This window comes from Bos mutus, chromosome 1 (genome assembly GCF_027580195.1).
Source record: "Bos mutus isolate GX-2022 chromosome 1, NWIPB_WYAK_1.1, whole genome shotgun sequence".
NCBI lineage: Eukaryota > Metazoa > Chordata > Mammalia > Artiodactyla > Bovidae > Bos > Bos mutus.
Window position 1 is genome coordinate 35,071,322 of NC_091617.1, and position 21,867 is coordinate 35,093,188.

The following is a 21,867-nucleotide window of genomic DNA, read 5'->3' on the forward strand; positions in this document are numbered from 1 at the left end:
CACTTAAATATAATTGTATCTTAGAAAATGAACTTAATCTAATTTACTAATTTTAATAGAAGGATTGGTAGGAGTGCAAATATATACTTTATACTATAAACATTTATGATAGTGCACTTTAAATGTAGGAAGTACAATGAAAACATATGCCAGAGCTGACTGAGGGCTAGCTGTTGTTAAACATACAGGTTATTAGGGTTTTCCCTTAGAAACTTTAAATTATAATAATTAAATAGTAGGTTTAATAATTAAAACAGTAGGTTTGAATTGGGGTCTGGGAATCATCTTTTAACAAGACCTCCAAGTGTTTCTTATTTTCTGCCAGGTTTAAGATATTAGCAGTAGATCTGTTTCATCATCTTTTGACTTTAGACCCAAGTCCTGTTTTAGGTCCCGCAGTGCTAAGTGCTATATTATTGGTGCCTCACCAAGAGTTCCACAGCAGATTGAAAGCCTCACCAGTGATTCATGGGCTGGCATCCAGCTTACATTATTTCTTGTGCTTTGGACCAAAAGCCAGCTTACAGTAGCTTAATTTGTATGGGCAATGATACATATGTCTAGAGTAATTTAGGAATTTATTTACCTTGAGGTTTGAAACTGATTATAATTTTTATCCGTTAAGTCATTGGCCAGATCATTACTGTGTTCCATGTGTTTAAAAAATCATGGCTGATCAATAACTTTATACCTTATTTTTATGAGTGCTATAACATGCTGACACATGGAAATATAGAAATTAATTTTATGCTAAGCAGTTGGGTGTCCTAAAATTAAATTTCAGAATTCAGAATTCTGAATAAATTTCAGAATCTTTAAAAATACTAGAAAAAAAGTAACTTGCACTTATTAAGTATTTGTTATGTGTCAGGCATTGTCCCAAGCACTTTTCAGTACTATGTGTTATTTAATCCTCACAACAATCCTATGAAGTAGGTGTTTTTAGTATCCATTTTGTAGAAGAGTTAACTGAAAAAGCAGAAAGGTTAAGTAATTTGCCCACTGTTTATAGGGTTTTTGTTTGCTTGCCTGCTTATTTTAATTTGGGAATTCCATAAGTGACTTTTAGAGGCTATTTTCATGTTTGACTTAGTGGTACTTCTTGGAACGGTTCTTTGTCTTAAAACTTAATTTCTTCTGCTGCCTTGTTCTCTTAGAAGACAAAGCCTTTTTCATGTATTTTAACAATGAATGAAAAGTGCCAATAAAAGCAAAATGTTAATTGCCACCTTGAATATGTAGCCTAATGATTCATCTAAGTAAAATTTGTAAATGTATGTGGTTTTATCCTAAGCTTCGCTTTATAACTAAGTTTTTCATGTCTGAGGGATTTTTTGAGCACAGAAAAAAATTTTGACAGTTGTTTGTGTTTTAAGTGATGTGCATTTTATTCCAGTTTTTTCCAGCACTGCCAATGTCAGTATCTAGTTTTTTCTTAAGGCCTTAAGTTCAATTTATGCATTAAAAAATAAATCTATCTATACCTTCACTAGATTTTCAGTTAATCTTTATAAATTATAAGATTCCATGAAGTGTTTTAAAAAACACCTGACAAAGTACATAATGAATCTAAAATGCCTAATAAAATGATTAAATCATGTAAATCTAAGTCTAATAAATAAATTCAGTAAACCAAGTTCTCTTTAACATTGTTTACAAACTTATGTTATATAACTCATATTTTAATCACCAGTCTATAAAAACATTTCAAATATCTTTTGTAACCCCCACAAATGCATAGACAAATTATCAGTTAATGCCCAACTTATCAATAGTATCTTTACCTTAAATCTAATGCAAAGTCTTCATATTATAGGCTAGATTCATTCCTTCAACCTGTCATTTCTCATCTCAAGACTCTAAATCTACTTATACAACAAAGTAGAATAGAATTTCCATCTTCCAGCCTCTGCCACATCTAAGATTCTACATCTGGGATCAGGGACAAGGACCTGTACCTACCTGCCAGCCAGAGTCTGCATTGGACAGGGACCTCTTTATTCCCTTCTTATTGTCAGGCCTGCCATTGTTAATGTAAACTTTATGAGCCCTCACATAACTGAACATACACGTTTTATATTTTTGCAACCTGGTTCTTTTCCTAGCAATGATGCATCCCTTATGTTTTTCCCTTAGGTTACACTTTATCCCTGCTATAATGGGATTTTCTAAGTCCAATTTTGTATAAACTGTGTAACCTTTGGCATTAAAGCCTATTTGTGTACTAATGGGGTTTTGACACCCTAATTAGGTTACTGAAGCAACCCTTTCTCTTTCATAGTTTAACAGCTGCCTTATTGACCATCAGTCATTTTATTGACAATGATGATCAAGTTTAGTTTTTAACCCCTTTAAATTCACAAAGCCAAAATGATTTTTCTCTCCTAGGAATGCCAGAATCACCTCCGCAGATATGGAAATGTGAATCTGGAACTGGTGACTCGAATCATTAGAGATGGTGGCCCATGGGAAGATCCTGTGTTGCAAGCTGTTCTAAAAGCCCAGCCAGCATCTCAGGAGATAGGTACTACAGGAGACTCAAATCTAAACCTACATTTGTGAGAAACAAACACAATTTCATTTTCTAACTAGAGCAGTATTAGTGTTTTTTATTTACAGTACTGAATAAGAATAATGTATTTTCACATGAAGTGTGTTTAATTTGCTATATTAACCCAGCCCAAGAGTGATTTGACACAAGATTAGGTAAAACTATCTCTAGTAATTCCCTATTAAAATTCAGAGTGTTAACATATTTAGTATCCAGATGCTACTTATTTACAAAGAGTTTGTATTTGTCACTTCAGTTATGTTTTTAAAATCTATTTAAGTAGGAACACCCTTAAAAAAAAAACAACACCCTGCTTAAGCACATGGAATCTCCCTTATACAGGAAACTCTATGAAGGATGGAGCTCCTTTAGCTTTTGTTTTGATAAACACTAACATATCCTACACCTAGCCTAGTGCCTGGTACAGAGTAGTAGGTGCTAAGTATCAGTACTTGTTTATTGAATGAATGACCACATGAATGCATAAGTGAATGTCTGACTAATTAAATGAGTAAGTAAATTTCAGTTCCAAATACTCTAGAGCAGTATTTCCCAAACTTCCTTCATCAGTAGGAGTTTTGCCTCATCCCCTTACTATCTGCATATCTTTTTGACATCACCTTCTCTTTAATCTATATTCCAATGAGCCAAAATCTCCTTTTGAAGGCAGGAAGCTCTGTCAACTATTTCTAATTAATTCTTCAAAAATATATATATATATATTTGCTGTATTATTTCTGAGCCCCAGAATATTCGGGTCACCGAAACTTAGAATAAGCACAAAAGTCTGGACACATTTGAGAGCATGGGGAGAGCCTATGGAGTGCAGTTATAACATGGCCAAAGGGAAAAGACAAGACCTCTGGAACCATTCAGACATTGGGGAGAAAACATTGCCCACCACCAACTGCCTGAGTATGTTAGGATCTTTCTATTTGTCCAGGTAAAGGGGTGGGAGTGGGTTGTGAGTAGAACTGAGTGGGGAAGGGGCTGTGATTCTAGGGCTTACAAGCAAGCTGACCCCCAGATACAAGCATAGGGGACAAGAAAAGATGTGAGAGAAGATGAAAAGAGATAAGACCAGGAGAAATAATGAGAGTGGTGGAATGAGATGGGAAGTAGGACAAGACTAGAAGGAAAGAGCTAAGGTACATGTGGCAGTGGTATCACTGTATAAATATAAGGGATAGAAAGGAGAACTAGCACTTGATGTGAAGGTCTCAGAAAGGAATTAAAAAAAAACAAAACTGAAGACAGAGGCAGTAGTTGCATCGGAGGAGGAAGAGTAGGATTACTGAGGGAATGTATGAACCATCAAATTTAGGGAAGGCAGGGGTGACAGCTTTGAAGGAATCTGAGGAAGCTGGGGAATGTGGCCAGAGGGTACAGGAGCTAGGCAAAGACAGATTCATACAGAGTGAGAACAAGAGAGAAGAGTTTGGATTTTTCAGATAACTTTTAGGTTTCTCTAAGTAGGAGCTAGAACAAACCCATTGTTGGTCGGTGTGAGGCTGATACCCTTTATATACACAGTTTATAGGTTTCTCTGGTGGCTCAGACGGTAAAGAATCTGCCTGCAATGCCTCAGACCTGGTTCAGTCCCTGGGTTGGGAAGATCCCCTGGAGGAGGGCATGGCAACCCACTCCAGTATTCTTGCCTGGAGAATTCCCATGGACAGAGGAGCCTGGTGGGTTATAATCCATGGGGCTGCAAAGAGTCGGACATGACTAAGCAACTAAACACAGCACAGCACAGCACATACTATGTATAGTTCTTTGATACATACTCCTTTTATACTTACCCTAGCATACTTCATTTTGGGAAAAGCTGCTCTAGAAGCTCATTAATGTGGATGCCTTGACTCTTGTGATCATTAGGGTAAAGATCAGTCTGAAGTTTATTTTTGCATTAACTATACAAATCATATTTGTATGCTGTTCATATATTATAAACAGAGTTGCAAGGCAAATGTTGAAGCCCAAATAAAACATTACTCATAGGCATTTCAGAAGCTATTGATTAAATATATATAATTAACTAAAACATTTTTGCATTTGAAATTATGAAATATGGGTTCCATTTCCTGCTCTGCCACTTATTTAATTAATTCTTTGTCCTTGGGCAAGTCATTTGACCTCTCTGAGACTCAGTTTTGTGATCTGTAAAACAAGTATTATATCTGTCATGAGGTTGTTGTTAGGTCTGAATAAACTTATGTAGGTAAAGGTGTTTATATATTTTAAAACTGTGTAAAAGCAAGTATTAAGTTTAGTAATTATCCTTGGGCATATATTAATGGACATATATTAATAAGCAGTCCTATTTGACATTACATTTAGCTTACTTTTTTGTTATAAAGTAATAAAATGTATTTCTTTTATGACCAAACTTTTCACTAATTCAAATTATATTTTGCTATAATTAATATGGTTTTAATGGCAGATTAGGATTTAGCCTTCTAATCTTACAGTAATGAAAATAATGGTAAGAAGACAAAGTACATAATCTTAGACTAGAAAGAAATTCCAGATCCTGTGCCATTTGAAACATATTTTAACATTAGAGAACACCAAAAAAGAGTATTTCATGTTTGTTTGTTTTTCTAATTTTGCTTCTTTATTTAGATTGAGAAAGAATCAGCAAATATTTCTTGGGCATAGTTTTGTTGTCTTTTATTGCCATTTTCCCAATCATTTAACTGATATATTCTTTTCACAAACTCCTAATAAGGAAAATGCTATTTAATTAAATAGTTAATTTAATTAGATACTACATGTTAGTGCTGAAGTGTCAAAGAAAAATGTTTGAGACAGTCTTTTCTTGAGAGTAATAAGAGTCTGTTTTCTTTTTAATATAGTGAACAAATATTTAAGTTCTGAAAATCCACTATTCTTTGAACTACGTGCCAGATACCTAATTGCTTGTGAACGCATACCTGAAGCAATGGCTCTTATTAAATGTTGTATAAATCACCCAGAAATCAGTAAAGACTTGTACTTCCATCAAGCACTCTTCACCTGTCTGTTTATGTCACCTGTAGAAGATCACCTATTCCGAGAGGTATTGTTTGAGATTGTTTGCCTATTAAACTTACCAAAAAATATGTAGCCCATTTTTGGTAAATTCCTTTTACAGTACTATCAAAGGCTGTAAGATTACATTATCTAGATTTATTCCCTTTGATACCATTTTTAAGCTCATATTGAATTAGCTCATATTAACAAATGATGAAATTAGAATTTTCATTGATAAGCATTATTCATGTTGAGCGAGTTTCTGGTGTGACAGGTTAAATAAAAACTGAGAAGCATCAGGATTTTGCATCTTAAAATGCTAAGAAATTAAATTCCAGTCTTAAAATGCTAAGAAATTAAATTCCAGTGTTTGTTACTTTGGTGTTTTTTTAAGATGAAAGAATTAATCTTTTCCTAATATGGACCCTACGTACCTACAAGCTATGGACATTGAGGTTAAAAGTAATCATTATAAACTGTAGGTGCTATATATAGTGAAACTATGGAAAACCATAAAAATAGTTCTGTATAATTCATTGTCTTTGTAGAAGAAAATTAGAAATCTAAATTCTTCTGAATGCTTAAACATTTATTACAACTATCTTTCTAGATATTTTTAATGATATGAACTGAGTTTTCTTTCCATCTTATAGCATTTACTGAAAACTGATTGTAAGAGTGGAATTGATATCATCTGTAACACTGAAAAAGAAGGCAAGACTATGTTAGCCTTGCAACTCTGTGAATCCTTTCTTATTTCACAGCTCCAGAATGGGGATATGTACTGTATCTGGTAAGTGTTCATAATACAGACAAAGAAATGGTGAGATGGGATGCAGAAGGAGAATTCGTTAGCAGAATTTATACCTTATTTTTTTAAAAGTTATGTGAAAATGTTAAGCCATCCTCCCCCCCACACACACACACACATTTATTGTGCAAGAAACAATGGGTTGTAAGACCTAAGGGTTAAAAAAGAAAATGATCATGTGCCAGTAATAAACAGTGTTAATATTTAAGAAATGTGTTATAATGAAATAATTATGTTTTACATTACATTTAGAGTGTTAGTTTTAAATTTTTTAAGAGATTATTTTTCAGAGAAGTTTTATGTTTACAACAAAATTGAGAGGGAAGTACAGACATTTTCCACATACTCCTTGTCCCCACAAATGCATATCCTTCCCCATTATCAAAACACTCACCACAATGGTACTTTTTTTTTTTTTTTTAACCAGAGACAAAGTTACATTGACATATATTAATCACCCAAAGTCCAGTTTATGTTTAGGGTTCACTCTTGCTGTTAATTGTTTTATGGATCTGGACAAACATATAATGACATATATCAGTATAATATCACACAGAGTATTTTTGCTGCCCTAAAAATCCTCTTTGCTCAACCTATTTATCTCTTCCCTCCCACCTCTGCCCCTTATCTCTATAGTTTTGCCTTTTCCAGAGTATCATATAGTTGGAATCATATAGTATACAGCATTTTCAGATTGGCTTCTTTCACTTAGTAATAGGCATTTTAGTTTCCTCCACGTCTTTTCATTTGAGCTTGATAGCTTTCAAATGAGCTTGATAGCTCATTTCTTTTTAGTGCTGAATAATATTCCATTTTCTGGATGTACCACAGTTTATTTATCTGTTGTCTAGTGAAGAACATCTTGGTTGCCTCCAAGATTTGGCAGTCATGAATAAGCTGCTATAAACATCTGTGTGCAGGTTTTTGTGTGGACATAAGTTTTCAACTCCTTTAGGTAAATACCAGGGAGCATGATTGCTGGAACTTATGGTAAGAGTATTTTTAGTTTTGTAAGGAACTGACCAACTGGTTTCCAAAGTGTCTGTACCATTTTTCATTTCCACTAACAATGGATGAGAGTTCCTGTTGCTCTACATCCTCACCAACATTTGTTATTTTCAGTGTCCCAGATTTAGCCATTCTAATAGGTATGTAGTAGTATCTCATTGTTGTTTTAATTTAGTTGTAGTTTGCATTTCCCTGATGACATATGATGTGGAGCACACTTTCACATGCTTATTTGCCATCTGTATACCTTCTTTGGTGAGGTATCTGTTAAGATCTTTAGTCTATTTTTTAATTGGGTTATTTGATTTCTTATTGTCCAGTTTTAAGAGTTATTTGTATATTGATAACAGTCGTCCATTGGATGAGTCTTTTACAGATATTTTTTTCCAGTCTGTGACTTGATACTGTCTTTCACAGAGAAGTTTTCAATCTTAATGAAGTCCAGCTTGTCAGTTATTTCTTTCATGGATCATGTCTTTGGTGTTATATCTAAAAAGGCATCACCATACATAAGGTCTTCTGTGTTTTCTGTTTAGACCATGATCCCTCCTTTTTAGTTAATTTTTGTGAAGAGTGTAAGGTCTGTGCCTGGAGAATCCCACAGAGGAGCCTAGCAGGCTACAGTCCATAGGGTTGCAGAGAGTCAGATATGACTGAAGCCACTTAACACACAAGATCTGTGTCTAGATTCATCTTTTTTTAAATGTGAATGTCTAGTTGTTTGAGCACCATTTATTGAAAAGATATTTGCTCCATTTGCTCCAAATTGCCTTGGCTTCTTTGTCAAAGAACAATTGACTGTATTTACTGTTCACTTTCGTGCACTGGAGAAGGAAATGGCAACCCACTCCAGTGTTCTTGCCTGAGAATCCCAGGGACGGAGGAGCCTGGTGGGCTGCCGTCTATGGGGTCACACACAGTCGGAACAACTGAAGTGACTTAGCAGCATGTATATATATTTCTAGGCTCTCTGTTCTCTCCCATTGATCTATATGTCTATTGTTAAACCAGTACAACACTGTCTTCATTATGTTAGTTTATATTAAGTCCTGAAGTTAGGTAGTATCAGTCCTTCAACTTTGTTGTTCTTCAGTATTATATTCACTATTCTGGGTCTCTTATTTCTCCATAGCAACTTTAGAATCTGTTTGTCCATATCCATAAAATAACTACCAGGATTTAGATTGGGGTTGAATCTGTAGATTAAGCTGAGAAGAACTAATAACTTGATAATATTGAGTCTTCTTGTCCATGAACATGGACTATCTTTTCATTTATTTACTCCTTTGATTTCACTTATCAGAGTTTTTTGTTTTCCTCATGTAGATCTCATACATATTTTGCTAGATTCATAGCTAAGTAGTTCATTTAGGGGGTGAGGGGGTGCTAATATAAATGATATTATGTGACTGTTAGTTTTTCTGAGCATTTAAAAAGCCATTAAAAAGTTGTTAGAACATATGAAGCATCCAATTACATGATCCAAGTAATCATGTAATTCAGAATGTGGTTTGAGAGTATTTTAATTTAAGACTATTTAATTTGAGAGTATTTTACTATTAGATAAAATCAAAAATAATTAGAAAAAAATCCTAATATCTTTTGCCTCCTCTACCTCAGTACACACAGACACAATACTACCACTTTTACATGTCACCAATTCTTGAGAGAAAACTAGGTCTCATTTACCTAACAAAATAATATGAAATGGTATGGGCTATAAATATTTTTTAATGAATGCTTTCAAATTTTAAGTTCTTAGATACTTAAAAGAATAGCTTGAAGGAGGTGTAAAGATAAACTTATTTAATATAGATGTTATAGACTAAAATCTTTAGATTCAGAGATGGAGTCAAAAGCTAGTTAATAGAGTTAGGTCTAGAAACTAGTGGACTTATCTTCTGTGGGACTGTAAGTTAGATTATACAAATTTTTATTCAAAAGTGTACTATGTAAATTGGAGTTGCAAATAGAGAAGAGGATCAGGAGATAGTGGTTAAAACATACACTTCTAAGTAGTTTTCAAAGTATTATCATTTCTTGATAGTAATTATTTTGAAACAGTGTATAGTCATTACTGTTTAATATATCTTTTCTATGGTGATAGGAATGTTCTCTACCCTTGGCTTTATTAAATTATTTAAGACTATCTTTAGTCTTTCATTTTGACATACTTATAAGTAAACTGGTATAAACAAACCAAAAAATGACCAGGAAAACATTTTATTTTCTTCTTCTCTTGGCTAACCAATTTCTACTCTTTAGAGAAGAACTTCAAAAATAGAACAGAGCCTATCTTTCCTGCTCCTGGCCACAGTCACCTTCTAAAAATAGAAGGTGGGTGTGTGCCTCCCAGCTGCCTAACAAAAAAGGACTCCTTAGCCTGCTTCTTTGTCCTTTCTTCTGAGTAGGCTGAGTTCTGATTGCCTGCCCTCTTATTTCTTTTACCTCTCTCCTTTATATTTCTGAGTGCTAGGGTCTTCTTTCTTGTAAAAGTTGATTTTCACTGTAATTTAAATAGCAGGATTCTTCCAGCTTACAAGGTCTGTGTTGTCTGTTTCATTTTGGTCTTCAGCTTGTTCTTCATCTCCCCTTTCTGAGGACAAAACTCGATGTACAGTCCAGGTTTATTCTTGACTCAAGCCAATGAAACAAGCTACTAATCTAGTTCTCTCACCATCAATAATAAAATAATAATAACAGCTGCTTGTATTGGCTGAGTGCTTTCATTAATCTGTGCTTTATATATTTTTTATCTCATTTACTCCAGCAATCTTATGGGGTAAATGAAGCCAAGATTCAAACCTGAGCAGCCTCTACTATTAAATATTACTTATTATAAAATGGGTATAGTATGAAAAAAATCTATGTGGTAAGGGTGGCTATAAATCATTTTATAGTCTCTCTGCAATTAGATAACTTGATGGTTATATTAGCAGTGAGCTACCTGGGAAATGTGTTTGTACACCAAGTCAGTGCTGTGAGGCTTTTTGTTTCTTATTTGCTGCACTTGGGTCTTCATTGAGGCGTGCAGACTCTTCAGTGTGGCCTGCAGGCTTTTCTACCTGTGGTGCGCGGGCTTTTAAGGGTGCGGGCTCTCTAACCTGCAGCATGCAGGCTCTCTAGTTGCGGTGAGGGGGTTTAGTTGCCCCAAGGCATGTGGGATCTTAGTTCCCAACCAGGGATCAAACCTGCATCTCCTGCACTGGAAGGCGGATTGTTACACCACTGGAAAGTCCCAGTGCTATGTTTTTTGTAAGGACCCTTTTTGGGAAAAGAAAACAGAAGGTTCATTAAAGTTTCCCTCTGGTCTTCATAAAGAAGACTATCAGTGAGCAATTTAATAAACATCAGTATATACTAGACATTTTACCTAGATGTTTTCACTTATCTGTCTTAATGCTTTTTATGTGTAAGAAAATTCTGGATAAAAGAAGTAAAAGCCACACAGCTATTAATAACAAAATGGGGTTGGAATAACTGGTTCAGGGAAAAGGTAGCATTTATTGAATGAATACTGGGATATTACACAAGCCACATCAAGGGCAGAGATATGGGTGGTCCTCAAAAATAACTGCTAACAAGGATGTTGAGATTGCTGGGGTTTTTTAAAAGTATCTCTGATCTGCCAGTTGGCTTCAGTCTTTCTTTTTGTAGACCAGAAGAATGGCAACACTCCCCAGGCTTCATAGTTTAGAGTTGAGACCATTCCAGGGTTTCTAACTGAACTGAGGTCAGTTTCCCATCCTTAGATTAATATTTCAGGAATAGTGAGGAGGGTCATATAGAAGGCATGGCCACTGAGCTTCCAACCCTGTGTATTAGGGCTATTCTTAGAAAATGATGGTTCACTGTGGACTGGGCCGTACCATCCCAATTGGTATATAATACCTGATTGAGATGCAGGCCTGGTGAGAGGTCTCATTTATTCTCAATCCCTGTTCTTTTCCATTAGCTCCACCATACAGTGTGTCATTGAGAAGATTTACAATGCATTAATATGTGAGGAAACAGGCCTTCTAAAACAAGGAAGTTTATGAAAGGCATGAAATCAGTAAGACAGATAAGATCTGTTCTGAAATAATTATCACTTTAGTTTGGGGTATTCATGAAAGTTTTCATGAAGAGTTACTTGATAAGGACTTTGACAGATAAGCTCATCTTAGAAATAATTATTTTCCAAGTAGAGCAATCAACAAATGAAAAAGAGAATAAATAAAGCACATTAACTGACACTGAGGAAACCAACCTAGAAGAATGCCCAGGATTCATATCCTGATCCTTCTGACTCCTAAACCCATGTTTCTGTTGCTTTTAATACCAGAAAGCACACTGAACAAGTACTAAATGAAATAATCTAGGAGACTGGTAGCAGATTAGTTTAGCAACCCCTATAGAAGTACATATGGAAAATTAAAGGGTCTAAGGTGGTAACATTGAGAATGATAAAATTGTGGGCAAAAGTATAATAAAAATTAGAGACTATGAAAAACAAACAGGTTAAAACCAAACAGGTTAGAGGAATATTTAGTGTCTTTGGGCGACAGAGGATGAGATGGTTAGATGGCATCATCAGTTCAATGGACATGAACTTGGGCAAATGCCGGGAGGTGAGGGACAGGGAGGCCTAGCGTGCTGCAGTCCATGGAGTCACGAAGAGTTGGACACAACTGAGCAACGAACTGAACTGAAATGGATTAAAGTGATAGAAACCAGTCTAAATTGAAATAACCAGTTATGCAAACTGGAGAAGTCAGAGCTAGAGATTTGGGAGCATGTTATGAAACCTCATGAGCTTCTCAAAGGAATTCTGTGTGCAAAAAAAAAAAAAAGTGGACGGTAAACTGAAACTTAGGAACACCCACACAGCTAGTGTGAAATGGAAGTGAAATTTTGGTTTTACTTTCTGTGTTGCTTGCCATCATTTTTTGTTTTGTATTCTCTGTATTGTCTCTCTAAATAGAGTATGTGCACCTTCATGATAGTAGTCAAACTGTCCTTAGATTTAATAGCTTTAAGTGCTGGGCTCAAAGTATATAATCAGTATATTGCTTTTAAAAGAAATATATTTTCATCAATTATTTTAATACTTTTTAGACTAAGATGCTTTATGTAACTTTTATGACACTTTTCAAGGAATTCTAATTTGCTGAAATTTAATATCCAAACATTTCAACTATACCTTACAATTTCCTTTGTCTCAGAACCCATTCCTCGCTCCTGTTGTTGTTGTTCAGTCACTTAGTCGTGTACAACTCTTTGTGACTGCAGCACACCAGATTCCTCTGCCCTCCATATTTTAGAAAAGAATCTACCTGTGAAATATTTTAAATGGTCCATAGCTTGTTCCTTTAAAAGTACTACACTGTAATGGAAGAGTAGATGGTATAAAACATAAAATGTCAGAATCAGTGCTATAATATACTTAATACTTTTAATATGTAGTACTTTTGGTATCTTAAAAGTATGAACCATTTCTTCTTTGCAGAAAGTACAACATTGATTTCTAAATTTGCAAGTGGATATTAATTTAAAGGTCAAAGTTATTTTTTTAAGTAATCTCATTAATATTGGTATATTGAAATTAGAATGTGTTTTGATCAAGTACTAGAGATGCTTTAGGTTTGTTGGCATATGATTGGGATACATTCTGTACCATTGCAAGTCGTAATTTCTGATCTCTCCTTTTCCCCCAGCTTCTGTTAGTCCCAAACAGGTAGCTTTGGAAGTAGCTTGGAGTTAACGTAATATCCACTTACACCCACTTTGTATACATCCCAGGCAGGGCACTACAGAATAAAGGAAAGACAGGTAATGTTTGTATTTGAATAAACTGTATTTTTGATATTTCTCTTTTTTCTCATTTACAGGGAGTTGATTTTCATATGGAGTAAACTTCAGCTAAAGTCTAATCCTTCAAAACAAGTTTTTGTAGATCAGTGCTACCAGCTTTTAAGAACAGCAACTAATGTGAGAGTCATATTTCCTTTCATGAAAATCATTAAAGATGAGGTAAATAGTATATATTTATCCCTTCATTTTAAGTTAAATGACAGTTCACGGAAACTTGCATCTCATAAAATTTATTTGATCATGTAATTGAAGTAAAGAAAGATTTTAAGGCCACGTTCTCCATATATTATATACTCCCCTCCCCCTAACCTCAAACTCCCAAGACACAAAGCTTATACGTAAATGAAAATAACTGGAAAAAAAAAGAGATAAAAAGCCAATTTAGTGTTACGTGAAGTTTTATGTGGGAACAACTTGCTTCTGTAAGAAGCTGTTCTCTCTTTTCTTAAAATTAAATAAGCCTGTCACTTTTAACATTATTCTAAATCCTGTTTATATAATCTTAACTAATTTGCAGATGATCTTTGTGTAACTATAGGTAATACCTAATTCACTGTCATAGAGAAATACAGTTCATAGTTTTAAGTTTGATGTTTAGAATGAAAAGGAACAATTAATTCTGAGGCATTTTTGAAACCTAAGGACAAATTTTTAAAATGTTTATTTAAAATAAGAGTAAAAATCCATGACCTGTTTGTGAAGCAAGTTTTTCATGGGCTACTGGCAAGTGTGTACAGTTCTACATAAGATTCTTATATACACATGAAAGTAGATCCTTAGATCTTTTTACTTTTTCTCCTCAAATACTAACAGAACTTTGAATACAAAGATAGGAAAGATAAAGCTACCTTACATTTTCGATAGCTCCATTTAACTGAATCTTTATGTGGGTTACTTTTAAATACATAAGGAAGCATCCATTAAATAATATATTTTAATTTTTTATACATTTATGCATTTATCATATTTATTACTGCATTACTCATTAGATGTATGACCATGTAATGATCATATTCCCCTGATAACAAAGTTTTGTATCATATTCCAATGATATAAAGCATTGCATCAGAGGACTTTTTAGGTTCTTTTTAGCTAACTACACTAATAGCTTCATTATTAAATAGTGATTTGTCATTTAAATGCATCATCAAAGTTAACCTCTCATGTCACCAAAAAATGGGAAAAAAAAAAAAATCTATGCTATAGAGTGCAAATTTTGCACTTAATATTTGAAGTGCATCAGAATCACCTATAAAACTTTTCTAAAAATAAAGATTTCTGTCTATATTTTTTAAACAAATGATTCTCATCTCAGATGGTAAAGAATCTGCCTGCAGTGCAGAAGACCTGGATTCAATCCCTGGATCAGGAAGTTCCCTGGAGAAGGGAATGGCAACCCACTCCAGTATTCTTGCCTAGAAAATCCAATGGACAAAGGAGCCTGGAGGGCTACAGTCCATGGGGTTGCAAAGACTCAGACATGACTGAGTGACTAAAACTTTCACTTTTCACCGAAAACTGAGAGACTCTTACAGAAAGTTTAAAATATAGGTGAAGTTCAGTCAATTATCTTAGAACTTTCTCAATGTCACATGCATGGTCAACCTAAGAATACATGATAAGAAAAATTCAAAGATGAAGTAAGTATTTAAAATGTGCTTAATTTCTTATACACTCTACTAAAAACATTTTTATCTGATGGAATAGATCATTCATATGCCTCAGTGCTGTGAAAGGAGGCACAGGTAATGAATGCTGTATGAGTTCAGAAGGAGACGTTACAGATAGCGTATCTGAAAAAGCTTCACAAAGGAGGCTGCTTTCAGCTGGGTGTTAAATGGTAGAATAGGATAATACTAATATTTGTAGAGGACTTCATAGTTTACAGAGCCTCTTTTCCTCATTTTATTATTTGGTTCTCATAACTGTCCAGTGGCATTAACAGGAGAGTGTGGATGGGGAAACTAATCAAAGAGTTTAGTTACTGTGGGGTTCAGGTTGCTAGAGATTCAGAAGGGACTGAATATTACACTAAAACTTGAAACAATTCCTAAATGTAGTGGAATTGTTAAAGGCTTTCAGGTTAGAAAGTAGCCTTAGCATGTTCACTTTTGTGATGATCCTGAAATTTTTTTAAACCTCAGCAACTAAGTACATTATAATTCATGAAGAAAGGTAGAGGATGTAGATAGAACTTTGGAGAAAAAGAATGAATTGTCTTGAAGTAGTGGATTTGCATTTGCTGTATCTGGAAAATTTTATGCAGGTTTTGTAACTGACCATTAGAAATTATAAGTAACAATAAGAAATAAGAAATTTAAATTCAGAAAAGGATTCCAAGTTGTAAATGGTAGATTTACAGAAGACTAAAATTGGTATAATATATTTGATCTCATTCATTCTGCAAACACTTATTCAAAGGTCTTTATATGCCAACTCCTGTGCTAACCACAGAAGATAGTAACCACATGAGATACTGTCCCTGCTATTTAGGATTCTCAAAGATTGAGTAGGAGATAGGTAGGAATTTACCATCTAGGTAAAGTGATATGCAAAGTTAAGGTCTGCTTGTAGAACTGTAAGTAAGGGTTACACAGCATGTAAGGAACTCAGAGGACATGAGGATGGCAAAGTTGTGTTCCCCCCGCCATCCGTAATTTACCATATGCAGCCGATATGATACACACACACAACTGTTAAAAACAGACTATTTTATCTCTTTCTATTCAAATGAGCAGATCATTCCAAATCACTAGAGGCATTATTTATAACTTGAATTCAGGTGGATAATCAACAAATTCCCAACTAAAAGCTTGATGCAGTTATATTTGAGTCATCAGTAAAAGTTTCAAAGCTTGAGTACTTTTCAGATAACTTTCAGTACGTTCATTATTCTGATACCTTACTGATTTGGAAAGTTTGTAATTGCCTTCTTTATATGGATTACATTTCTCTGCTTATTTTGATAAATAATATTACTTAATAAGTAAAATAATATTATTTAGTGCAGCTTTATGAATGAGTTTCCATAACCCATCCTTTTTTTAAAAAATCTAGATTTGTAATAAACTTTAATCACCATAAGTTTATGACGCATTTATATTTTAATCACCATAAGGTTATAATATTTTGTATTATGGTTAGTAAGGCTCATAAACTTGAAAATTAAATAAATTGAAGCTAAAATGCTATCTTTTCCAGGTTATTCTCAAGTAAAATAAATAAAAATTTATTTATATATTAAAAAAGAGTAAACAAGGCTACCCATTGAAGAAAATTGCATGTTTAGAATGCTATGTTTGTTTATTCAGCTTTTGTTTCAGAGTTGTATTTTAAAAAGATAAACTAGTAAGTGTTGATTTTTTAGAAGGTATTCAGTGGTAATTTTTCTTTTACAGGTTGAAGAAGAAGGCTTACAAATTTGTGTTGAAATATGTGGTTGTGCTCTACAACTAGATCTTCATGATGATCCCAAAACTAAATGTCTAATTTATAAAACAATTGCACATTTTTTACCAAATGATTTGGAGATTCTCAGGATTTGTGCACTCTCGATATTTTTTCTTGAACGCTCCTTGGAAGCTTATCATACTGTTGAAGAGCTTTACAAACGTCCAGATGAAGAATACAATGAAGGCACAAGTAGTGTTCAAAATCGTGTTCGTTTTGAATTACTTCCAATTTTGAAAAAGGGATTGTTTTTTGATCCTGAATTCTGGAACTTCATAATGATTAAGAAAAACTGTGTAGCATTACTGAGTGATAAGTCAGCAGTTAGATTTCTAAATGAAAGTGCACTGGAAAATTCTGCAGGTAATGTAAAAAAGGCATTGGATCAGCACAGTTTAGAGGAAGGGCTTGACTCTCTTACAGATCGGAGCCCTGGAGAGCTTGATCCTGATGATATATCTGGAGTGCAACCAAAAGGCCCTATTAACGCAAAGAAAAACCTTACAGCTCTTAATGCTTCCAGAGTAGATCACAATGTCCCAAGGCATCGGTGTATGTTATGTAACAAGGAATTTCTAGGTGGTCACATTGTAAGGCATGCCCAGGCTCATCAGAAAAAGGGTAGTTTTTCATGTGTGATATGTGGCAGGAAATTTAGAAACAGAGGACTTATGCAGAAGCATTTAAAGAATCACGTTAAGAAAATACAGAGACAGCAAATTGCTGCAGCTCAGCAAGAGGATCAAGAAAATCCTGCTTTAGAAGAAATGAATTGTTCTGATACTTTCATTTCATTTGAAAATGGGAATTCTGATAATAAAGATTTGGAAGTAGAGACTATTACTGGTTCCAGTGACAGAAACAAAGACGTCATCCCTGCACATGTGGGTGAATTCACTGAAATTCCTGTAAATGTATCAGAAGATGTTATTGAAAACATTACTGAAAATGGCAGCCCTGATACTTCTTTAAATAATGTCTCAGAGCCATTACCTATCTGTGTGGATGACTATGAGGAGGAAGAAGATGAGGAAGGTGATTATGAAGAAGATGACTATGACCTGAATCAAGAAAGTTCAGTACTTCATAAAATCAATGGAGCTGTGTGCCATCCAAAAGACATATATGCAACAGATCAAGAAGGAAATTTTAAGTGCCCTGCTCTTGGCTGTGTCAGGATATTTAAAAGAATTGGATTTCTGAATAAGCATGCAAGGACTGTACATCCAACTGATTTAAATGTGCGGCAAACAGTAATGAAGTGGAGCAAAGGAAAATGCAAATTTTGTCAAAGGCAATTTGAAGATTCTCAACATTTTATAGATCACCTTAATAGACACAGCTATCCAAATGTGTATTTTTGTTTGCATTTTAATTGCAATGAATCATTTAAGCTGCCATTCCAACTTGCTCAGCACACAAAAAGTCACAGGATATTTCAAGCTCAGTGTAGTTTTCCAGAATGCCATGAGCTTTTTGAAGATCTTCCTCTGCTATATGAACATGAAGCTCAGCATTATTTAAGTAAAACACCAGAATCATCTGCACAACCAAGTGAAGCAATTCTTTGGGATGTTCTTACAGACTCAAAATCTAATCATCAGGAAAAAGACTCATCTGGTAATGAGAGACAGACTACTAGTCTGCCAGTTTCTACTAGCAAATCAAGGAAAGATATTACAGAACCAAAGACATGTATAGAAAGTATGGAAAAGAAAACAGACAGTTTAATTCAGAATGGAAATGAACATTCTGATGACACTGTTTCTGATACAAGCTTGACAGACCAAAAGATGCCTGACATAGAACCAAATTCTGAAAATAATTGTAGTATTAATGATTTAGTCAATGGACACAGTGGAATAGAGCAGACACCTTTAGTTTCATCAGATCCTGCTTTGAAAATTGATACAAATAGAATCAGGACAGAAAACGGTTCCATTTTACCCAGTGTTGTACCACAAGAACACAATACCCTGCCAGTATCTCAGGCACCTTCCAAACCAAATCCGACGAGCGAACACACTTCATATGGCTTAATTTTAACAAAGCCATATGTCAGACCATTGCCTCCCAGTTACCTTGATGAACGGTACCTTAGTATGCCAAAACGCAGAAAATTTCTGACTGATAGGGTAGATGCCTGTTCTGATCAAGATAACGTTTGTAAAAAATCAGTGAAAAGATTAAGATGTGGCAAATGCCTGACCACCTACTGTAATGCAGAAGCACTTGAGGCTCACCTTGCACAAAAGAAATGTCAGACCCTCTTTGGATTTGATTCAGATGATGAAAGTAAGTCTGCTGTCTTCTCAGTAGGTATATCTGTAGAAGTAGAAAATGCCATAAATCGTCATAAGGTTAAAAAAATTAACATTTGTATAACACAGATAATAAAGCACTACTCCATACGTTATTTCGTGTAATCCATATAACCACCATAAGGTTCTGTTCCTGTTTTATATATCAAGCAACTGACATTCACAAGTAATTTGCACAGGCATAGGCCTATGAACTTGTGGAAGCCAGAACTTAAACACAGTTTTTTCATACTTTTTGGATCATACATTTTAACTACCTGAGGCTTTTCTTCATTCTATGTTTTTATGTAATAAGAAATCTGAAGACAAACTAATTATGATGAAAATGTTTTTCATCTGCATGCCAGAATATAAAACAAGTGAAGCTGAGCCTCTATTACAAAAACAAAAATTTTTTAAAAACAAAATAATTGAAAAACTGAGCTAAAGAAGAACATACTTTTCTACTAATATTAATATTCTTTGAATGAGTAAGGGTATAAACAAACAGGAAATCTAACTTAGAATACTAGATGAACATCTATAAAATATGAATTAACAGACGTGTTCTGTTTTACAGGTGCCTGATAAAAATGTTTCAGAAAGATCTGTCGATCAAGCAGTAGTGTGCAAAATGCACTACAAGAAAATGCATCATCATTTTGCTATTTCCCTGATGGCCTTAATTTTAGAGCGATCTTGGATTACTAAAGATAAAGACAAAGCACATTTTCTAGAATGAACCCACAGAGGAGATGTGCTGGTTTAGACTCCAAAAGGGTTATTACAAAACTCCCAAAGTACCAGTTATCCAGAGAAACCACATTTTTTTTTTTTAAAGAAGTTGATGATGATCAATAGCAGCATGTTCAGTTTCGCTTATGTGAGAAACATGTTCAGGCAACCAGTCAAAAAGAATAACCAGCTATGGCCTTACAGAAAGGGAAGAACTAACCCATTATATATATATATATATATATATATATATATAAAAGAAGGAGTGGTTTACAATAAACAATTTAAAGTATTCTACAAATAGGATTCTTGTCATGCGTAATCAGATTTTGTCCTTCTTTTGGATCAAACATGCTTTAAAGAACCATTTCTATTTGGTTTATTATTATTTAGAAACTGACAGAATAAAACTTACCACCATCCTAGCCATAAAAGATTGTAACTTGTTTCCAGAGGATTGATTAGGTCAGAGTTCAATGAATGACATGCCAGCATTGAAAATTAACAGGAGGCAAAACAATAGTGCTTTGCTAATGAGCTCTTGACAGAACCTTCCACTTTACATTTTTATAATACCAATGAGCTGTAAGCAGCAGCCTCAATACTATCGGTAACTCTGGGGAGAGATGGGAGGAATATAAGACCATTAAAGGCTGTCTTAGATGTCTTAGTTGAAAGAAAACACTGAATTGCAAATTTTTCAATGTGAATAATGGTATAAGCACACTGGGATATTTCTATTTGTATATAGAGTAGTGTTAGGACATTGCTTGATGATTCATAGTAAGGTCCTTTAGACATTAATGTGAGTTATCTAAGTACAGTCCTATGAAAATAACTGGCTGTAAAAAAAAAATACGCAGCCAAGAATCAGGTCAAGAATTCATTGGTTTTATTCAATTAGAGTTTATTCTAAAATAAGCCATATTACTCATGCTTTCTTATTTATTTCTGATAAATTTGGCCTGAATAGTGATTTTTATATATAAAAGGAAATATTTACACAAAAACTTGCACAGCAAGAACACAGTAAGATATATTGATGCATTTATTTTCTTTGATGACCAGTAATTTTCCTAAGGAAGATTTTAACTTAATAGCCAATAAATTGTTTAAAAAGTTTTTAAAAATACCCTCTCCGATGTGTTCCACTTATATAGTCTTTAAAAGAAGAAGCTTAAAGACTTCCTTTTACCTAATAGGGTATTAATCTATAGCAGGGGTAAAATGAACAAAAGCTGCAAAGGTAGATTCCTTAAAAACAGAGCTATTAACGTACAAATATGTCAACCAAATATTCCAGTTATTCCAACTGGTATATTCTTGTTCAAAGTATATAATCTCATGAGACCCTACATTATAAATTTTTGGATATTAAAGCTTCTTAAATGAAGCCACTAAGGAAGTGAGACTTTTCTTCGTGGGCAGCATATTAAATTAGGATTTCCAGGTCATGGTAAACCAGATATCTAAAATAATGTCCCAATTTTATTATTTATCATAGGCATTTACTACTATGCAATTGATAGTCATCAGTCCATTTCAGTCAAATCAGGTTTTTGTTTTGTTATGTAGCCTATATTAGGCTATGGATTTTACATTTAAATAACATAAGATAAACAACTTGATCAGATTTTTATGTCTTTTAAGGTCAACTAAAAAAAAACCATTTTCCATGCTTCCTGATACTAAAATATAATACTTGAGTTCTATTTCAGTTCAGTCATGTAATAAAAAAGCCTGTTTGGAGACTAGTTCATATGGGCAATGAAGTTATTTTGAAATATTTCTGCTTTGTATCTTTTCCAGAAGTTTAAAATCACAGCTTAACATTTTATCACATTTTTAACTTTTTATTTTTTATAAGTTGTAACTATTGACATAAATCCATGTCTGCAAATTGTTTTCACTCATTCTGTAGTTCATACCAAAATATTTTAAACATATTCCACTTGTTATTTTTTTGTCTTTAATTTGAGGTTTTATTTCTACTTTTGTTTTACTAAGGGAAAACTTTCTGAAAGACTGAGATCAAATTGGTTTATACATCAAGGGATTGTTTTATAAAATTCTATTGGACCACAATGTTCTATTTCTAACCTCTTACCAAATAATTGCTATTGAAAGAATATGTGCATTTTCTT

The 21,867-nt window shown here is 34.0% G+C and overlaps 1 protein-coding gene and 1 long non-coding RNA gene across 4 annotated transcripts in view; one reads left to right on the forward strand and one right to left on the reverse strand.

Moving 5' to 3' along the window:
• ZNF654 (zinc finger protein 654) overlaps positions 1-19,710 on the forward strand; it is an 83,504-nt gene extending 63,794 nt beyond the window's left edge. Inside the window, exons 4-9 of one of the 3 annotated variants that reach the window (XM_070367897.1) lie at positions 2,389-2,524; positions 5,410-5,612; positions 6,220-6,359; positions 13,256-13,397; positions 16,637-18,983; positions 19,569-19,710. In XM_070367897.1, the coding sequence (XP_070223998.1) occupies positions 2,389-2,524; positions 5,410-5,612; positions 6,220-6,359; positions 13,256-13,397; positions 16,637-18,983; positions 19,569-19,576 (2,976 nt within the window). In that variant the 3' untranslated portion in view covers positions 19,577-19,710. The other 2 variants (XM_070367891.1, XM_070367904.1) reach the window with 2 other exon arrangements.
• LOC138987242 (uncharacterized) overlaps positions 1-21,867 on the reverse strand; it is an 80,185-nt gene that overhangs the window by 51,283 nt on the left and 7,035 nt on the right. Inside the window, exon 2 of the long non-coding RNA XR_011463709.1 lies at positions 18,932-19,013. This is a non-coding gene — a long non-coding RNA (uncharacterized lncRNA). The remainder of the gene's footprint in view (positions 1-18,931; positions 19,014-21,867) is intronic.